The sequence below is a fragment of the Porites lutea genome, chromosome 6 (assembly GCF_958299795.1).
Source record: "Porites lutea chromosome 6, jaPorLute2.1, whole genome shotgun sequence".
Classification (NCBI taxonomy): Eukaryota; Metazoa; Cnidaria; class Anthozoa; order Scleractinia; family Poritidae; genus Porites; species Porites lutea.
The window spans coordinates 33,084,080-33,104,669 of NC_133206.1; the positions used below are offsets into that span (position 1 = coordinate 33,084,080).

Consider the following 20,590-nt stretch of genomic DNA (forward strand, 5'->3'; position numbering starts at 1 on the left):
TGTAAGATGTCCCTGCTTGAAAGCTGATGATTCCAGTACTATTCCACATGAGGTTTCATAATTTGCATTTTGTCCATTACAAAGTAAATGAGTACTTTACACTTTGCAAAGTGCAAACATCAATTTTTATTTATCTTTGCCATTCAGAAAAGTGCTAATAAATATTTTTTTGAACATACAAGTATATTATACCTTCAGAAAGTCCGGTTGTTCAAAACTAGATTTATCTTAACAATATTACGAATTCCATGTTAAAAATGTAGCCAAGCACTCATTATTCTATATTTTTCTTCACTTAAAATGCTCCCAAAAGCTCTGCTCTCAAGAAATATGATAAAGACAAGAATATTCTGAAGTCACATATTTGAAATATGTAAGGTCTACAATCTTGTGGCTTTCCATTTGGCTTTATAATTTTAGCTTAATACTGACAGACTATGGTTAAATTCTGCATAAAATGCTGTTGAGAGACAATTGGGTGGGAACATTGTTGTCATAGAGAAAAAAAGACAGAAGTAATCCAAAAAACTAAAAAGAAAACAATTAACATTCAATTAAAATTGCAAGACAATAGAAATCCAAGCTGGAATATAATAAATGCAAAATTTGCAAAATTCTCACTGTGTGCTTCTAATTTAATATTAGACACTCCAACAAAAACATTTTATATAAGGGCTGGTCTTTGCTAAGTTCATGCTACCCATCTCCAGTATGTTCAACAAACCTGCAATTGTTGATGAAAGAGTATGTGATAGCCTTAAAAGTTGCCAGGACAACAATCAAGTATCAATGAAAACAGTTGCAATCTGTCACATGAGAGTGCAAAAGCACTTATTGTGTTCTTTTTCCTCCTTCAAGATTGAAAAGAGCAATACAAATGCCTTTTTATACAACAATAAATGTTCTACTTCTGATAGGTGTTATTAAACGTCTATCTACAAAGAATTGTTTGTAATCTAACTTTTTGCAAGATTATGTTTTACATTAAATGCAGATATAGCCATGAAGAGACATGGGGGCTGTAAGCTCATGTTGGGGCAGTTAAGTTGTCAAGCAAAAGAACTCTTATCTTTAATCTTGCATATCAGGACCATGGAGAATATCATGCTGAGAAGCTGTCCAAAAAAAAAAATCAACAAATAAAGTTAACTCATTGCTCAAAAGCAGTTATTGAGTTATTCCATACCGGGAGGGGTACTCCCTTATATAAGTCATATAGGAATGGTTTTTGCGTCGTTTGAGGAGAAGGACTGACTACACAGTTCTTATGTAATTTGACTTCCTCACAAACCTTCATTTGCCCGTTGGCAAGTTAAGAACAAAATTCACTAGCCTGATAGGAAAATCCACTTGTCCCAGGCTACTGGACACTACTTTTCGTTGCACGCTGCAATGGTTGTGGAGAATGGCCTTTTTCGGTCAGAAATAGGGTCAGGATTTGGAAAACCAAGCAGCACAGCCCCACGAAGAATCACCAGGAATACCCCCCCCCCCCCCCCCCAACCACCAAGATTCCACAACAACAAGAAGACAGGGAAGGGAAGTGTACAAAAACCATTTGGTCAGAATTGTAGGTATGACTGACAAAGAAGGAGATCTTTAATTTCTCAGATCACAAGACACTGCAACCTGGATATAATAAAAGACAAAGGGACTCGTTAATTATGATTGCTACAATGAGGGTTCCTGATACATTGAGAGTCTTCTCCATATAATTATTATTTTACTATAGTTACTGGAGAGTAGAGTATTACTTTTGTATACAGAGGACTTAATTTGTTATAAAAAGGTTTGTTATATTGAGGTTCCACTCTGTATAGCAATGCAAAACCAAGATTGAAAGGAATGACAATATAAGAATATGTCTAATGAACACCCTGATTGTGCACTACATTAAGGTGAAATTGTATACAAACCTGAATGACAGCCACTGCAACTCCAATTCCACCGATGATCATCAAGTTGTCTCGCAGTAATGCCAGCGTCTTTTCGTAGCAACCCTCAAAATGATTAAAAGACAAAATGTTGCAACATAATATTGTAATATTTTGTTTATTTATAGATAAGCATAAAAATTATTAACAAACTTCCTCATACCCAAAAAGGAAATACAGGTGATATGACTTAGTGTGTTTCTTGGTTGATTAAATGCCCCAGGGGGTATTCTGCAGTTAAAGTGACAGGTATGATCAGAAGAGGGCAAAATTCAAAACCCCCCAAAATCCCTAAGGCTTCCAATGAAACCCCCTGAAAAACCCTAGACCAAAGAAAAAGTAACCTCCCCAAAATCCCAGGTCGATTTCCCAGTCCTTAAAAAAGTTTCTTTAAGGAGTCAAAAAGATCTTACTATTTCATGCAGAGTCTTTCTCAAGAACAACTAGCTCTTAAGGCTTACTTCAGTGTAAATGTTATCTTTTGAAAATTTGTTTCCACATCCTGATTTCATTTTCTTACAGCAACTGTCAGGAACAATGCCATGGGTTCCATTGGTGAAGGGAGTTGTTTGCCAGTCTTCATAGCCATTAACTCCACAACATTTCTCCTGTTGCAGAAAATCAAAATATAATATTAACCTTTCCAGTGAAAAGAACTTCCATTTTGTACACAGTATAATTATAACAGAATCATATGAAAAGTTTAAGCCAAATCAAGTGTATTTAGAGCCAAATCTAACTTAAGGTCACCACTACAAGATGGACACCATGCTAAAAGGGACACTAACTTACAGTATCCCTGCATTTCATTACTCCTTTTAGTTGACTCTCTATGAGACAGACATCTCTCTAAGACAGGCACAGAGTGCTGGTGTCAAAGGTGTATACCAATAATTGGTATTAATAATAGAAGTTCCTGACTACAACCACACTTTTGACAAAAAAAATTGCCAAATCTTGGTGACTAGACATAGCCTGGGAATTTACGCACAGATACTTTATAAGCACCAGTGTTCAGGGCTGTCAAAAAGTTTTTAAGTAGGAGGTAGCCTGTTCCAAGCGTTCAGATAGTGGAGAGCGGTGCGAAGTAAAGAAAGCGATAAAAAGTAGAGGGGGACTGGGGAGAGAGGTGAGGGAACGCTTGTAAGAATTCTTAACAAAAGTGCCTTCCGGTATACCAGATCCTGGTATACCCTCTGATTGGTTGATTTTGACAGAAGGTGTCAACACTGGAGCGTCTTCGATCACAGCGAGAAATGCAATATGGCCGTTATGACAGACTCTACGTGCCGTCACGCAGAATTCAAACTCGCAACAAACACAGCGCTGAGTGACTTTCCAAACTTGTAGGCTAAAAGCGAAGAGCAAAGAAACTGTTTAAAACACGTAGTCAGTAGGATAGATGTCTTAGCAATTTCTCACCGACTGGCTTTGGAAAAATTCTTATTTTCCAGTTTTTTCCTCGAATAAAGCGTGCGTTTGAATGAAGGCAGGATAGAATGCCATTTACGATTGTTGTGGTAACTCCGTTGATTACCATCATGGAAGACCAAGTGGAATATTTGCGGCGGCAATGATGGGAGAAGATGTGGATGAAGCCGTTAAAAGTGGAAGCTGTGAAATTGTTTACTGAAGTGCCAAATCGTGGTTGTATAATGAATGGACAAAAGGACTTCAAAAAGGAAAGCTTGGAAAGCAAGTTGCAGCTATCGCTATTGACGAGGTCCACTCAATCACCGAATAGTAAATTTTCCCTTCAATTGTTGTGCATTTTCATTGCTTGAGTTAACGATCTGTATTGAAACGGCTTTCTATCGAAATGAGCGATATTTGTTTGTCACTTGATTCATAATTTTTTGTCACGTACACGCTGAAATCATGTTTTAAAGCCGTAAATAAATTCATTATACATGAATACTTCTCCCGCCTTCTATTGTCTGAAAGTCTTACATTGGGTTTTTAGTAAGATTATGTATACATAATATTAATTTTTGATCTGACAAACTTCGATTTATTCGCAAGAAAAATAATAAATGCGTCAGGCTGTAACAGCAGTCTTGATTGACAAGTGAAGACCACCTACAGCTGATGCGGTCTGACTGGGCGGAAGAGTCTATTTAAAACAAATCTAACAGGCGTTCCCTCTCTCACCTCTCCTCCTCCCTCCCTTTTCTTTTTTTGCGCTCCTTTTTACTTCGCACCGCTCCCCACTATCTGAACGCCTGGAGGAGTAGGAGGCCAATAATGAATAGTGGGCAGCTTTGGAACTTGCACCAAAGGCACAGGTTCCTGAGGGCCGAGCCATCTAGGGATATTTTGAAGTTTACAGTCTCGGAAATGGCGTTTCCAGGGGTTTTCAAGAGGTATTTTCCACGACAGACGCCATGTTGTTTTGTCAGAATACAAGCAAGACTGGGAACAATGCCATCGAAATGTCCCAGGTGTTCCACATCATCGCACGGTTCAAATGTTTCACAGATCTAAAGCTGTTTAAATAAGGGTTCAGTGTCATTCAAAACTGGGAAACATATGCTTTATTCGATGGTGCCTATTTTTTGTCAGCAGTTGTGGTAGAAGGAGATGGAAGAAGCCGGCTAAGGATGGCTAGTTTTGGCTGGCTACCAGCCCTTATTAACAGCCCTGAGTGTTGTTAACTCTTTCATAGTCGGACAAAATGGAAATTCTGAACTCCACTTTCCGGTTCTCATACTCAAGACTAAAGGATATACCATTCTCAAAGCAAATACAGTCAAACCCCATTACTACTGGCACTGTGGAAACCATAGAAATTGTCTATATTAACGGGGTGTCAGTATTAAGCAGGTTGCATTTTCTTTCCCCAGTGACAAAGCAAACTGTCCGTAATGATGAGGTGTCCACATCACGTGGGTGTCCTTAAAGCAGGGTTTGACTGACAGTACAAGACTAACACCACAGCAAACTAAGCATTGGGGTTAATACTGTCTTCATGAACAGTAAAAGGAAACAGTGCAACTTTGCACCAAGTAATATCACTTTATTCAAATACAATATACATAATGATGGGAATATTAATTAATGCAGTCCTAAATCTATTATACTAGGATATTATTCTGTTCTACTTTCTGCAAGAGTCAACTTTAATACAAAATCTGTACAAAGATAAGTAAACAACAATGCAATAATACTGTACTTTTTCCTGCAGCAAATCAAAAGCTTTGGTCACTCCATCCTTGCCGTCCTGTCTGTACTGATTCAGAGCATTGTCCAGATCTTTCTTTAACTGTGTTTTGACCTGTAAATTGAAAATGGAATCAAAGCTGTTCAACACTTCTGGCTACCGCCATAACAGAATCACAGCTAGGAAAGTATAAAAGCATTTTTTAATAGTGTCTCTTATATATATATATATTTCTCAAACACATTAATAATTCATAAAGAAAATACAAAGGAAATTTAAACATTTAATGAGTGTTTGGAAATCAGATGAAAAACTGTTCATTTTTGCATCCTTAATTTCTCCTTTTAAAATAATTTTGTTTGAGAAGTAATATCAAGCATTCGACACAATGTTTCATCACCAGATGAAACACCTTGAAGTTTGTCTCTTGGCATTTCAACTGGTGATGAAACACTGGATCTCATGCTTGATATATTACATATATATATATATATATATAGACCAGTAGGTGAACTACTCAAATCCTGAGTGCATGGGTGTTTAATACAAGCCTGTTTCATAGGCCACCGAAAAGGTGACCCACTCTTCAGTTAAACTCCATTATTACACTGAAGCGTCAGGGTCTACATCAAGAGTGATCGCGTGATAAAACGGTTACATATAACGTTTGAAATTTAAATTTTTAAGAAATTTTAGAATGAAAAGCGCGCGCTTGCTCTCAATCGCGTACAACTCTTACACGAAACCTAAGTCGCACGAAAGCTCGCGCTACAATCTCTGGCTTTCACATGTCCGATTGTACCTTAGAATGAACTTGCGTCGATGTCTGCATGTAGAGACAAGTTCGTTGCGCTTGTTCAGTGTTGCCATGTGAGGCCTACAGATTAAAAAGAACTTCTCTGTTGTACATAGATTGCAACGTTTTGTGAGGTTGGTGTAAGATTTTGCTTTGGCGAGTATTTTCCACGTGATGTTGAATTCCTTATTTTCCTCCTTTAGTTGCCACAGGTGCTTGCTGAGCTCAGTCTCATTCCTTCTCTTTTCATGTCTAAATGACATCAGGTGGTTTCTGTATCTTGCCTTGAACTGAGTAGCTGTGAGACCGATGTATGTCTCTTTTCCGTCTCCGCTTCAGTGTAATAATGGAGTTTAACTGAAGAGTGGGTCACCTTTTCGGTGGCCTACGAAACAGGCTTGTATTAAACACCCATGCACTCAGGATTTGAGTAGTTCACCTACTGGTCTATCCCGCTCCTTCACTGCAAGTAGAGCACTGTCTTGGCTTCGCCGGTGAACATCTAACTGAATATATATATATATATATATATATAAATAACATGATAAAAGTGAGGGAAATGAAAATACAGTAGAACCACCGTAACTCTAACTCTGAAGGGAAACGAAGAACAGTTCAAGTTAGCAGAGAATTCAAGTTAAAGGGGTAAATTTCCGTGAAACTGTAATCAAGGGAAGGGAAATTTAGTTTGAGTTAGCAGGGAATTCGAGTTATCGAGGTTCTACTGTAGTATAAATACTAATCTACTATAATCATAATTATTTACATTTTAAATCTCAACTTGATCAGTGAATGTAAGAAAATGAAGATGAAATAGACCACGCTACGATCAATTGAATTTCTATGATGAAACAGACGACGCTAGCAGGTGTGTAAAGCTGGTGCTACACACTTGGCCCAATTGTTCAAATAATGTACGGTTTACCAAGAACTATCCACTGGATACATGTAAATCTCTACCTTGAAGATAATGCAACAATGACAAAAGGTAAAAGGTAGAGAGTCCTTATTTTAAGTTGATAGCTTCAAAATAGTCATCTGACTAACAAACCTGAGGTTGATGGTGTGCTCCTCCCCCCCCCCCCCCCCCCCCTCCATCAGTGTTCTTTTTAAGGGTATTTAAAGCTACTTAAAGCTACACGGAAAAGAAAGAAGTCGAAACAAGGATTTGTGGTCACACCTAGGAATCAAACTTCGGACCTACCACACAGAAGGCTGTGCACCAACCAACCGTGCTAATCTTCCCTTCTTGAAAAGTACTGGTTTGCATAATACATGTACTTTGCAACTGGATAATAATTTTATTAAACTTTCATGGATAGTGCTGTATCCAACTCTTGGTTAACCTGGGCCTGAGTGAAAGAGATTTCTAGTCTATAAATGCTGAAACAAAAAGAAACCTCCAGGATTACTACACTGTTGTACCAGAATATTGATTACCCAGGGTTGTCAGAATGTTTTGAAGTAGACGGCTGAGTTCTCAAAGTTAGCAGCCAGTCCAGGGATATTTTAATTTAAAAACGCCATCTGTGAAAAAAGTCAAGCAGAGTAGCCAGCCGATACTAACCAAGTAGGGGGACGATTTTCGCCGGCAGCCGGCTACTTTTGACAACCCTGATTACTCATTTTATTCACCAGGCTCTAGTTTTTCAAAAGCTGCACAGCACTTTAATTTTTTAGGACACATACAAAACAAGTTGGTGCAAGATTTTTCTTCTTACCTGATCACGATATACATAACCCAGAACTGTTCCTGCCACTTCCAAACCAAACACCAGCAACATCACTGCAAAGAACTGCAGAGAGAGGGAAAAAAAACACACACATTTAAGCTCCAGGTATAAAGACTGAAGTTTATTCTGCTTGGGAAACTGAGAATTTCTATCATTCAATACGTCAATATTTATAAAATTTAATCAATAATAGTAACAAATATTTCACTGATCAAAAGCCGAATTCAATGACTTTTAATTATTAAAAATCATTGAATTCGGCTTTTATATCATGTGAAGAATTACACATGTATGAAGATCTTGGAGAATGTTATCCGCCAAGCTCGTAACACCCTTTGAGATCTCCATAATTCTTCAGATGAAACGAAAGCCGCATTCAATAATATTGTTTTATTATTTATTCAAAATAATTCCTAGTTTAAAAACAACCTAAAACATGCCTACCTCCATTGACAAGTTTAGTAGATAAAGGGTTGTTCAGGTCTGCAATATTATTCTCCAAATAGCAGATGTTGTCCATTGAGTTGCCTCCTTGCTGTTTTTGCTATGTTTTTAGCCAATAGTTTGCCTATTTCTTCCTCGTGAATTGAGTGAAATGTTCTGCCATTTTGTAATCACTACCAAAACAACTCAAACTCATCCCCAGGTTGTCTTGGTTAACGGTTCAATAATCTGGCAATTTTGCTGCACTTTTGACATCATTTTTCACATATCACAAAAAACTTTCAAATTTGGCCAACAATAGCTGGTTATGATAAATTATGTGTGGGATTTTAGCCAATCAGAAACAGAGAAAAATTGTGAATGAATAATAGTAGTACGTGATTTTCTGTTTGTTGACCCAAAATCTTTGAGGGACTTTTTTTTAAACAAAAGTAGCTTGTGAGTAGGCCATTTCCAAGTTCCATAAAAATTTCACTTACAACAACAAGGCTTTGTACAAAACCTTTCTGGTGAAAATGAGTTTTATTTGCATAAGAATAAAGAGTCATGTTTTTCATATCAATAGCCTTGCACTTAGCCTTGCTTTGAAATAGAGGCTTGTAGCATAAACTAGATATAGCAAACTAACTGCAAGGGGTAGCTTATCCATTTGCAGGTGAAACCAGCATTCAGTCTAGGTTACCTTGCAGCTACAAGCTACAGCGTAACCGTTCTGTTCTTATAGGTTGATTTCTGGTGCAACCAAAGAAAGGAAACTTTACCTTCAATATATCCACTGTCTTGGGTAACACTAAACTTAATCACAAATATTTTGATTCCTTCTTAATCCAAAAAAAATACTGTATGTATCAAGCAGGCAGAAAGTTACACTCTACATACTGTTCCAAGGAGGCATCTGTTTTCCCTGATAGCTCCACAGCAGCCAAAGAACGAAATAACAGCAATGATTGCACCAACTACCATGATGATGATGGATCCTGTCACATACTTCACAGAGGATAGTTCTACATAGTCGCCAATGTTCAGATGGACATAGATCCCCACTCCAAGTAACCCAACACCACCCAGCTATGAAACAAGTAACATACTTTCTATTAATGTGGCTTAATGAAGTTAAGGCTATGTTAAACTCGAGACAATGCTGGCCAGCAGTCTCTCACTTGTGATTTTCGCGGGCCCTTCATAGCTTCGCAGGGGCGTTTGGGCTTTTTGGCTGAGGTCAGTCCAATAAGTTCACATTGCTTTGTGCTTGTTAGTCTGTTTTGCTCCCTTCCCTGCCCTCCCTTTGGTTAGTATAGGGAAAGTATTCTAGGTTCCACTGGTTAGCAGTGTGACAGTGTCCAATGACTGCCACTCACAGGGTTGTCATGGTTACGCCTTGCTCTTGGCTTTGGTTCTCGGCTGCAACACATTTTCCGGCACCTCCCCCAGTGCTCATCTTTGTTGATGAGAGTAAGTCTACTGAATCTGATTAAGTTATTTGCTAGATCACATTCATAGAATCCCATAGATTACAATGTAGGTAGTGTAATGCTAGTTTACAGAGGAAATGAAAGAGAACTTACAAAGAATATGAAGTTGAATACAAACAAGAGGATTTTGATGCATTTGGCTCCTCCTTCCACAGCCATGATTGGGTGTCTGAAAGTGAAAAATACACATTTACATGGAACAATGTATTATGAACTGCTTCTGCATACTGTTTTTTGCTTAGTCATTCTCGTTATGAAATATTATAAATTAATAATGATAATAATAATAATAATATAATAATAATAATAAAAATAATAAGTTAATAATAATAGGAAAGACTGCCTTATTAGGAACAGCACAAATCCTCCAACGGGTTCTTGAGTACCAAGGTTGCAGGACGTGACTTGTACCAGGAACTGGTTGCCAGTTGAATACTGAGAGTATACATGTATACATGATAAGCTCCAGCATTGATAGTTCAAAAGAAAATGTCCTTAGTTTAAATTATTGCTCCTTCAGGGAAGAAACGTTGAGATTTATTTGCTTTTGTCAACTCACCGTGAATGAGAAAGTTTTTTGTTGCTTCTTACAAAATGGAGTCAACGGTGGATACTATCAAGGTGAGCGTTGTTTATCTGTAGTGTTCTTTGACTTGTTAACTTGCTAACACGTACAATTTTCAAAAATATTTGCTTTCCTTTTTTTACCATAAATTAACTTCTATTTCTGGGCAAAATTTGTCTTGCTAGGAAATCACGAGTTCACAAAACAAATGACAAAGTGGCCTCGTTTTTCTCTGTAGTGGTAAACATTGCTTCGAGTGTATAATAAGTCAGCTACAGTAAGGCCTGGTTCAGACGCCGTACTTTTCATGTGCCGAACCTACCTGAATAAGTTCGACTTTGGAACAACACTGGCACGACATCTGATTCAGATGGCGTACCGTGTGTCGAACCTAACTTAAGTTCAACAAAAGTTCGACAGACTCTGTCAAACTTAACGCTTTTGCTGCACCAAACTAAAACTGCCATACCAAATTGATTCAGACGCCGCTCTTTTGCCCTACTTAATTCATCAGTTAGGTTCGGCACATCAGTGGAGCGGCATCTGAAAGCTTATTCACCGCCTAACTTAGGGAATATAACGTGTAGTAGAATCTCTTTTGGCATATGCACTTCTGCGATGGTTAATTTTTCTCTTAAGAGGAACGTGAGCTCTTGGGCTTAGAATGGCTTTTCCCGGGAGAGGAGCCGTTCGTTTTTCCTTTCTTTTGATCACAACATTCCGAATGTTTACATTCCAACGTGTGAGCCTCATAAACAATTCCGACTGAGACTGTGCAGTACATACTGGAAGGCACCTTCAATAAATGTGTCAAAATAAGCCGCATTCGTGTTTAACCAAAATTTGACCTTTCTTTTATTGATACTTGCAGAGGCCTTCTACTTTTTTAAGCTTGTCTTAGTTAAGAGTTAGGATATCATCAGTGTTGAATTCCTAAAGGTAAGGGCATAGCTATCTTGAGAGTTTCAATTCTGCCTACTTTATCAGGGCTCAAAATAAAGGCCGGTCAACGGACAATGTCCGGCCTGATCGTGGACTTGACCGGTCAAACTCTCGTCTGGCCGGTCATTTTGACCGGTCATCTTTGAATACGAACATTTTATAATATTTTCCATAAGTTGTCGCTTAATGCGTTTTTCTCAGTCTATAACATTGTAGTGACTTCTTTTCTCTTTGGCTTTTTTTTCTTTGCTGCTTCGCATTAAAGGCTGTAAAGAAAAAGAGGACGCCGCAATAAATTTCATGTTGTCATGTCGTAATGAAATGCAACAAAGCGAAACAACAACGAACTGCTGGAGTGACGCAAGGATGCAGCAGGTGGTATTGTGCTTTCTGCTTGTGCTAAAGTCAATAGTGTGACCGTCTTTGGAAAAAATACACTAACGATAATCTGTTATCCGTTAGAAAACTAAAGGAAAGCTAAAAGTTTTGTCCATCTGATAAACTTTCTTTTTCAGCACTCTGCTGAATGTAACTCAGTCCACCTCTGATAAAAATTATTTTTGTGTGCTACTGATGAAGAAGGCTTCCCCCCTGGTAAACGATGCTTTTTAGTGTCGTCTACTGATGGGATCGGCGAGAAGGAGAGGAACTCCACCAAAATCAGCCAGTTAAACTTACAAGGTTTATTTTACTTACTCGCAAGGCGGTTCTACATTCTTCCTGATGTTCTTCTCTTTCTCTATCTATCTATAACTGCTTACCCTTCTTCCTTCAGTTCCTTAGCAGCTCGCTATTTGTTTTTGGTCGTTTATTGTTTATTGTTTATTTTTTCCTCCATTTATTTTTTTTACAAGCCATTTAAATTGTATTACAAGATTGAAGAATTAAAGATGCCATTTGTAGAATTAAATATCAGGTTACAACAATAAATGGAGAGGGCAGGATATAGTTAAACAAATTACTTGCCCTTTGATTAAATTACAGTTTTATTTAGGTTAAAAGAGAAAAAAAGAGAAAAGTATAAACCCTATAAACTATGAAAAATATATGAAAAATATTCAAAAGAGAGGAAAAAAGAAAAGCACATTCACACACACACATAAAAAAATGTAACATTTGAGAGTCGGTGTGGCGATGATTAATACTGAGCAAGATAATAGTTGAAAAGTGCTCTTTTAAACAATTTTTTAGTTGTTTTTTCACGTATAGATAAAGGAATATCATTCCAATAATAGCATCCTATGACTGTAGGATAGAATTTTCTTAAATTTATTCTAAAGCTGCTGGGATTTAGGTGTTGCAGGGATGCACTTCTTGTGTCTTCATTCTATTCATTTTGGTCGTTGACCAGATGTCTACATATATAATAATGAGTAGGATGTATCTGCCAACAAAAACGAGCCCGCCACAAAACCCTAACTAGCTAAGTCAATTACTAAAAACGTAGAAATGTCCACTTAAAAGATAACTATCTTCCGAGGGATGTCAAATTTGGAGACAAGATGTCCCACTCTCAAAAAGCACACTGTTAACATTTATGTTTCTGCATGCAAAGCTTATTCAGTAGTAAATTGCCTATTCATTACGTTGCATTTTTAAAGGTAAACACTTGGAATGCTCTAGAACCTTAAAAGCCTATTGATCGGATATTGATCGAAATTTTATTAACTTTCCATATATCTTCAAAATCAGGAAGATAAGCCCTGTAACACATCTAACGTTTCACATCTACTTGTAAGAGGAATTTGAAAATCAACTTCGACAGAATTTGGAGGTTGTCCCTGAAGTGACCCTCAAATACCGAGAGCTGAAATAGTTAATCATTTCAGATAGCAATTGAAACAGACCAATTAGTGATTATTGAGAGGAATAGTAGGCACAGAGGAACCAGTGTGGACAAAGAGGAACATTAGGCACAGAGGCAAATCGATCGCAATTCTTACCAGGTCGTCCGGCAGCTGTTTCTCCGGGAATAACTTTTAGCACATCGATTTTATAATAATTTCTTTATGTCGAACATGAATCTTGTTTGCGGACTCGATTCCAGAATAGTCTGATAAAAAAATTTAAGCTAAGCGAGAACGAAAGTTGTCTATCCCTCATTCTTGTAAAGAGCTTTACGCAAATTTCTGTTGACGTTAATGAGCCCTTCCCGATAAAGTGTTACGCGACGACCCAAACGAAAGCGCTGCTGTATATTTATTGACTTCTGATGATAAACACGCTCTTTGTGGAACGGATTTCCCCCAAATCAACTTCTTTACCGAAAATATTTAGTGTTGTTCTTCTTTGTAGAGGAAACTTTCGATCACGTGCCGGGCAACGAAAAAGATCAAGTTTTACCGATATGCAGATATGGGACGAACCTTGGGGATTTCAGACACCTCCATACAACGATACCCAAGGTATAACGGACATGAAAACGGGCAAAAACCGCGGAAAGGAACTCAAGAACGTGTGAATGAATTTTTCACCTACTTGCTGCCAAAAACCTGAACATGAATGCACTACAACGATCTATTGCCAGCGTAATTCGATATTCCATTAGGCAAAAAATATATATATATATTATAGTATCTTGACCGGCCAAAATTGGGGTTTGTCCGGGCTAAAAAATATTTGGCCGGTCAACAGGACCGGCGACCTGCTGTCCGATATTTTGAGCCCTGCTTTATAGGCAGTTTATGATGGACAAGCAAAGTGTCTGTCTCATAACGGCCCATAACAACTCAACACTTTGAGTCAGAAGTTGATGCTCTCCTTGTAAGATGAATAATATTGTACTGTAGGGCATTAATTATTAATTTATACTATCCCTTTCAGTCTCACAGCATCTTTCTAATACTTTGATCAGTTCTAACAATTTGAATAATATATGTATTGAAATGAATCAAGACTACAACGGACTGAACGCAATCTAAGCATCCCAATATCCCTTCACTCACAGAAAGAAAAATAAAGCTATAAATAGATATTACAATGTATGAAAGTAAAACATACGAGTCTCAGTATATCACGTTTATAAAATTCCGCATAGCACCTGCAACCGTAAAACTCGCATTTCCAACGCCTATATATATAAATGGTCTTTAGTTGAAAGTGACTTAACGTGCGCTAAACCTATCATACCTCAACATCCATTTTAGATGCTTTTAGCGACGCAACATTTTCTAATAACTTAATTGTCCTTGGTTGGTTATTAAAACAAAGTTAACATTTTGAAGCGTTACCTTATGCATTTTCCGTAGTCTTGCCTAAAGTGATGTTCCGATACGAGGGTTTTTATAATTTTTTGCTGAGTTTATCAACTCGTAAATGCTGGTAACGGTTCGATAAAAACCCAAGTTAAAAACTTGGGAAACTGATCAATGTCTTGACAAGTAATGCCGAAATTAGCGAGATATTTTTCACAAACGTGCATGCAGTTCCTGGCGAGTAGCGCGTTAGCAATAAGTTTGGTGAAGCAGATGTACCAGAAAATCAATATTACTCTAAAACTAATAATGACAAAGTTAGCAACGCTCTTTATGCATTATTATTTGCAAGCGATAACGCTTTTAAACATAAGCTTAAGAATATAAAGACTTCAGTCAAGCATGCATAAAGGTTTCTTAATAGCGTGGTTTAGCAGGTGTTCGAATATGGAACAGAATTGCTTATCTGCGCAGAGTAAAAACGTATATCTAAAGAGTAAGTTTAAACAGATCATAATAACAAAACAATTACCTTCTTTTTGAGAAAGAATCGAAGAAGCTTGTGAAGATCTTTGACAGCAACAACAGCAGCTCGTCCGAGATAATGTGGGAAACTAAGGTAGAGTTTGGGAATAGTCACGTGATGTGGATTGTGGGGGATTTGAAATCAACAATCGGCGGGCCGGTGGCCGGGGGCCGGGGGATTGTACTCCTACAGTAGCCTTTCCGGGGAAGGGAGGCTCTGCTCAAAAAGAGGGTACTTTTTTAAGGCTTCCAGTATATAGTTGAAGTATATGAAAGAGTAGAGAAATCTTAGAGGGGCTTATACAAGGAGGGGCTTATTTTCCGAATTTTACAGTATGTATTTGCAGGAGCTCCTGGTATTTGCTCTCTTTCAGTTGTAGTCTCCTTGGAAGCTGTTTTTTGTGTCGTCACGCAACTCAGATAACGGCCCCTTCGTACTATAAAGAGAAGACAGCAGCCTGCTCCTGGAAAAGACTATTCCAGTTCATAATGAATGACGTATGTGGTGAACACCCCCCATTCAAGGAAAGCTGCTGATAGCTCTAAATGGACATCCATAAAGTCTAGAATTCTGATTTAGAGTAGCTGAATTGTTGATATTTTCGTTTTTCTTTGCAGCAGCTTAGGTAGCCGAGGTTCCACAATTAATGGATGAACCCATACACAGCTTATAAAAATATGGAAGTGCTAAGTATCCTGTCCCGTCACAAGGAAGTGAAAACGCGCACGAAACTGTAAACTGGAGTATTTATATTGACCACTTAAAACTTAGCTGAAACCCAACCTTCAAGAAACCGGAAGTGAAAAGCAAGAGTCAAGAACCCCTCATGGGTGGGGAGAATGGGTTACCAGGCCTTGTCCAGCCTTGTCACGTTTGGGCGCGCGACCAGTCGCGGGTGGAAACGCCGGGAATCGACGAGAAAGAAAGCTTCTTTTGGTCTTTTCTCTTAAGACACTTTCTGTTCTTTAGGAAAGACTTTTAGAAGCTTCCTTCTGTCGATCCCCAAAATTTGAGCCGTACTGCACGCGCGGAAAAGTTCTGATGCAAGCGTCCGAAGACGTTCGTGCGATCTATCATGGCGGTTTATATTGCATCATCCTCTGTGCCCCCGACTGCCGGTCATGTCTTGATATATAAACAGGATCGTGATTCATCATGTTTAATTACAATTCATTTACAACAACAGAAGAAGTCAGAGACACAGTATGGACATCTATGTGAAAGACAAATTAATTAAGAAGAGGTCTTTTAATACAAGATTTGGAATCCTAACATATTTTCCGTGGCCTTTGAAAACAAAATTAGAATTTGCTAAAGCTTGTACCAGTGAATACGAGGGGAAGAACTTGCCTTATCTACTCAAACTAACTTCAGTTTGGAAAGACGCTTTTATCAGCGAAGGTGCATCAAAAATCGAATATGCTGGGAGAAATGTTTGGAACAGTCTTGCAAGGAGCAGTTATCTGCTTGGGAGTTCCTTTCCTACTTAAGTTGTGCATGAATCTGTTTGGTTCGTCGATCATAGGTGAGTTCGGCCTTGCCATTGTCATTATGAATTTTTTTGCTTTCGTAGAATATTAGTAAGAGATACTCAGCAATTTTCCTGAGTAACAGTTCCCAAGTTGCATCATCTTTTTATGAATTTATTTTGTGGCCCATAATATTCTAAAAACGGATGGGTGGGTGCACACTACCTCAAAATCCTCTCTGTTATTGTGAGCTTTTTAGTGATTCATTTTTTAAAAGCCTATACTGCATAGCTTGTGTATTAGGCTTGTTTTTCCATTAAAGGGAGGATCTTTTACTTGGCTGCATTTTCACCAAAAGCTCCAAAAGGGCATTAGCCCTGATAAGGTTACTCTGATTGAACACTTCTGCACATATTTGTCTTTTTCTGTTGTATCCCAGCCAACAGGTTGCTTGCCTGTTTGAAATTTTGGGTGAGCCCCTTAGACATTATACAGTGGAACCAGGTCCATACGGACACTAAGGGAACGTGCCGTAGTGTGTGTATTAACCGGGTATCGGTATTAAGCAGGCTCTCAGAAAAAAATGTCATGGACATATGCTCTATTGATGTGAAGATGGGAGAAGATGAGAATTTTTTTTTTTAATTTCGTAACAATTCATCCTAAAGAAACCCTATGATCTTTTATCATGGTATCAGACTTGACTTTCCTTTGAAGTCAGTGTTCTTTAACACCAAACATGACATTGGAATTTGTGACTGTACTTTGTGCTGATGGTTTTAGTTTGCAACTCCGCCAAGAGGACCTAATATAAGACAGAACCTTTGAAAGGTCACTTGCCATTTCTGTTAGGCTTTTAGTAGTAAGATATTTGGTGATTGACACTGCCAGGGTGTTCCAAAACTTATTTCCATCTGTCCAAGACAGGTAGAAATTTAGTTTGGACTTGGAAACCTTTGACATGAGTTGTCTGTTTGACAAGCACATTTTTAATTAGAAAAAATACAGAAACAGTTGATAATTGACTTCAAATTACGGTAGAATTAAAAATTGATCTTTTATAGTCATAAAAGCAAACTCCATACTTTACAAAATTGATGAGGTGAAATATTCCTTTTAACTTCACCATTCCACGGCCATTTTATTTGTTTTTATGAGCTCTGTTTGGCTTTGTACCTGGCCTCAGTAACTAGGCCTGTTGAGACGTAACTCAATTCAAGTTGATAATGCCCGATTGTTTTTGAGTTTCGAGTATCCAGCAAAATGTTTTGGACAAGAACTTGGGTTTCAGAGAACCAAATTTAATATAGTGCTTGTCCAAAGGAGAAGTGGATAAGAAAATTTTTCTCTTACTCTGCTCTGCTCTGCTCTGGCCTAGGTTGTTCAAAAGCTGGATAGTGCTATCCACCGGATAAATCACTATCCAGCAGATACGTATTACAGGAAACAGTTGCGTTATCCACTGGATAGTGATTTATCCGCCGGATAGGGCTATCCATCGTTTGAACAACTGGGGCCAGGTGTGAATAGTGTCAATAACATGAGGTTGATGATCTATGGGAGTGAGTGACTCAGGACACAGAAAAGTGACCATATTAACAGGTGTTGATATAATTTGCATGAAGAATGAAATAGATTCACAACACCTACAATTGAAATTAACCTTTTCTCCTGTGATCTTTTATCCAGGGTTTTTTAAGCCACACATCTGGAAATGTGCAGTGTCGGATAAAGTTCCCCCAGAGAAAGAACCTGAGAATAAGGTTGAAATAAAACATGTTTTAAGAACTGATATAGTTGGATGTATCAAACTAGAAAGAGACAACACCGCGTTGGCAATATTGATCCAAGGATATTGTGGACTTGTTTCGGACCAGTCCTGCGATACGCAGTATATGTTGAAAGGCAGTTCCAGGGACATAACCAAGACAGAGAAATTACAGATAGAAAATAGTGCATCACTACTACTGCACAATGCAACAAATATCCGCTTGGGAACTATGACTTTATTTCCATATAACAAGCTACAACTACTCTACCATCACTTCAAACAAGATTCTGTCATTTCTGCAGGGATGCGTGAGAAGTATTGTTGGAAATTCAAAAGTAGGTCGTGTTGTGAATTGGAGGATACACAACTTGAAAACTGTGAAATTATGATAGAGAAGGATTTTATGGTACATGAATTTGAGAACCTTCCCTCTCAGAGGGAAGTGTCTGATATGAATGGACTTGTGTCTGTGAGAGACTGTGTTTACAATCAAAAGGGTCAACTTGTTTGTATGTTTATTTGTTTTGATACTGTTTACTCAGATAGTTCAAGTGAAGTTTCTTCAAGTAGTTCTTATCGTGATTCTTGGGATTCAGATTGTGATAGCGAAGAGTTTATCGTCTTTGATGGTTCTTGCACAGATAAGAATGTTCATTATGGAAGCCTTGATTTTGTGTGTGAGGAAGGCGATATGTGGCAAGAAACCTGCACCCCATCACTGCCCTTGAACTCTAATTTGTACTGTGAAGTGTCCTTGATTAAGTCATTTGACAGGAAACTGGATTCATTTGTCCAGGAAATTTTGCATCCAAATTTCTGTCATAGCTATGATGAGCACATCGTAGACGGGAACAGTCGTAAGCATGCACAACATGAAAGCAATAAAGACTTAACGTCTACCAACTCAAGTAGCAAGACCATCTCTAAACGAAAACTGAAAAAGAAGGTTCATTTTAAGCCAGACAATGAACTTATTACTGTTCATCCAATGTTTGTCTGGAACTTTGCTTACAAACAAGCACGCAAAGGAACATGGGAGGCTGATGCCGTAGACAGGCTCCGTTTTCAGAAGCGTGTTAAGGAACTTGATCAAATTTTAACTCCTGTTTTGCTGGCAAAATGGAAGAAAGTTGTTGAAACTTGAGTATGAATAATAAATATAATAGCATTTATTAGGTAGGTTTTACTCTATTAATTTAGGAATTTTTGAAGTTATGGTATCAGCTACATCTCTGTGAGATGAAAAATCCATTGAGTGAATTTTCCAGAATTACCCTACTTGGTCAGGCACCATTGTTTTGCAGATATTATTGTACTGGTGGTCTGTTCATGTGTAATGTTCCATGAACTTAAGTCTGGTTCCTTTTGCCCTTATTGAAGAGTGATGATATAATGATAATACAGTCGACTCTTTCTTAACGGACACCTCTATAAGACGGACACCTCTGTGAAACGGACACTTAAAGTTGGTCCCTGCCTTTCTTTACTCCCTTTATTTGACTCTCTATAAGACGGACACCTCTTTTAAGATGAACACTTAGTGCAGGTCCCAAAGGTGTCCATCTTAGAGAGAGTTGACTGTAATAGAAATAGAATGCTGTGCTCTAAGAAGAATTAAAGGGAGCCTAGTGCTCTGAACCTGTAAAATCGAGGGTACCCAGCATATGATCTCTATGACAAAACTAAGATGTTTTCCTAGATTTTCTAGATGCACAGGAGCAAAAGTTAGGCACCAGGGGCCACTGCTGCTGCTAGCGCACAGTCTTCTATTATAATTTGATAATAAGCAGTAAATTAATAATGCATAAGGTCAGAAACAAACTAAAATGCTCTTTTGGTGTTATCTTCCTTTTGTTTTGTGTGAAGTAAAGTAGCCAAGGTCATGCGAACAGAAGCCAGGGAAAATCCCTGGCGCCAGGCCGTTAGTGAAAAGCCCTGTAAGAATAATTGTATATTTAAAAGTGATGACCTTGACTCAGGGTTTTTTCGTAGTATGCAATGTAGTGAGTTACACTTAAATGGTTTGTAAAGTGTCTGGAGTCAATGTTTTGCTCATAGCCTTGTGTGGTAAAACAGACTACAATAGTAACACAGTCTTATCAATTTTAAAATGAATACATATTTTTATAAGAAAATAATCCACTCATACATTCCTAGTCATTTTTTTGGTATTTGACATTCGTAATAATTGTTTGGGGCTGAAATTTTGGTTAATTTATTAATTTCATAGTGATATTATAGATGTGGCCAATAGCAAAAGCTAGTCATGCATTCCTTAATAAATCTGCTTCAACTAAAGCAAAAATTATTGTCTCCGTTACTGAATTAGTAAATATTATTTGTCAAGTCTCAGATAGCATGGACTTCATTCATGTATAGCAACTTTTTTTTTTCTTTATTTGTATGGAAAATTGTACCACCATCTGGTACAATTGCTAATAATTCAGTTTCAGACAAATCCTAGATATGTCTGGAAGGTTTGCATTACAAGTCAGCGTGCAAAGAAAGTAGTGTCCGATAGCCCGGGGCTAGTGAATTTTGCTATCGCACAAGTGAATTCTATTTTTAACTTGCCTGACGGGCA

At 37.9% G+C, this 20,590-nt stretch overlaps 2 protein-coding genes across 2 annotated transcripts; one reads left to right on the top strand and one right to left on the bottom strand.

Annotated features, from left to right (window-relative positions):
- Positions 1-102: 102 nt before the first annotated feature.
- LOC140940152 (CD63 antigen-like) lies at positions 103-14,847 on the bottom strand. The gene is made up of 8 exons (XM_073389052.1): positions 14,773-14,847; positions 9,633-9,708; positions 8,947-9,135; positions 7,612-7,686; positions 5,107-5,208; positions 2,396-2,542; positions 1,917-2,000; positions 103-1,115 (listed from the first exon to the last, which is right to left on the bottom strand). Exons 2-8 carry the CDS (start codon positions 9,696-9,698, stop codon positions 1,050-1,052), a joined length of 729 nt encoding a protein of 242 aa, XP_073245153.1. The 5' UTR covers positions 9,699-9,708; positions 14,773-14,847; the 3' UTR covers positions 103-1,049.
- A 757-nt stretch (positions 14,848-15,604) lies between these two features.
- On the top strand, positions 15,605-20,311 carry LOC140940552 (uncharacterized). The gene is made up of 2 exons (XM_073389539.1): positions 15,605-16,291; positions 17,925-20,311. Exons 1-2 carry the CDS (start codon positions 16,186-16,188, stop codon positions 19,148-19,150), a joined length of 1,332 nt encoding a protein of 443 aa, XP_073245640.1. The 5' UTR covers positions 15,605-16,185; the 3' UTR covers positions 19,151-20,311.
- The last annotated feature ends 279 nt before the right edge of the window (positions 20,312-20,590 follow it).

Bases quoted from the DNA above. Each gene is read 5' to 3' on its own strand.
- LOC140940152 (XM_073389052.1), bottom strand. From the start codon at position 9,698: ATGGCTGTGGAAGGAGGAGCCAAATGCATCAAAATCCTCTTGTTTGTA. The intron at 9,136-9,632 runs GTAAGTTCTCTT...CTTGTTTCATAG, and splicing joins TATTCAACTTCATATTCTTT to CTGGGTGGTGTTGGGTTACT. The intron at 1,116-1,916 runs GTTTGTATACAA...TTTTTTGGACAG, and splicing joins TTGCAGTGGCTGTCATTCAG to CTTCTCAGCATGATATTCTC.
- LOC140940552 (XM_073389539.1), top strand. From the start codon at position 16,186: ATGCTGGGAGAAATGTTTGGAACAGTCTTGCAAGGAGCAGTTATCTGC. The intron at 16,292-17,924 runs GTGAGTTCGGCC...TCTTTTATCCAG, and splicing joins GTTTGGTTCGTCGATCATAG to GGTTTTTTAAGCCACACATC.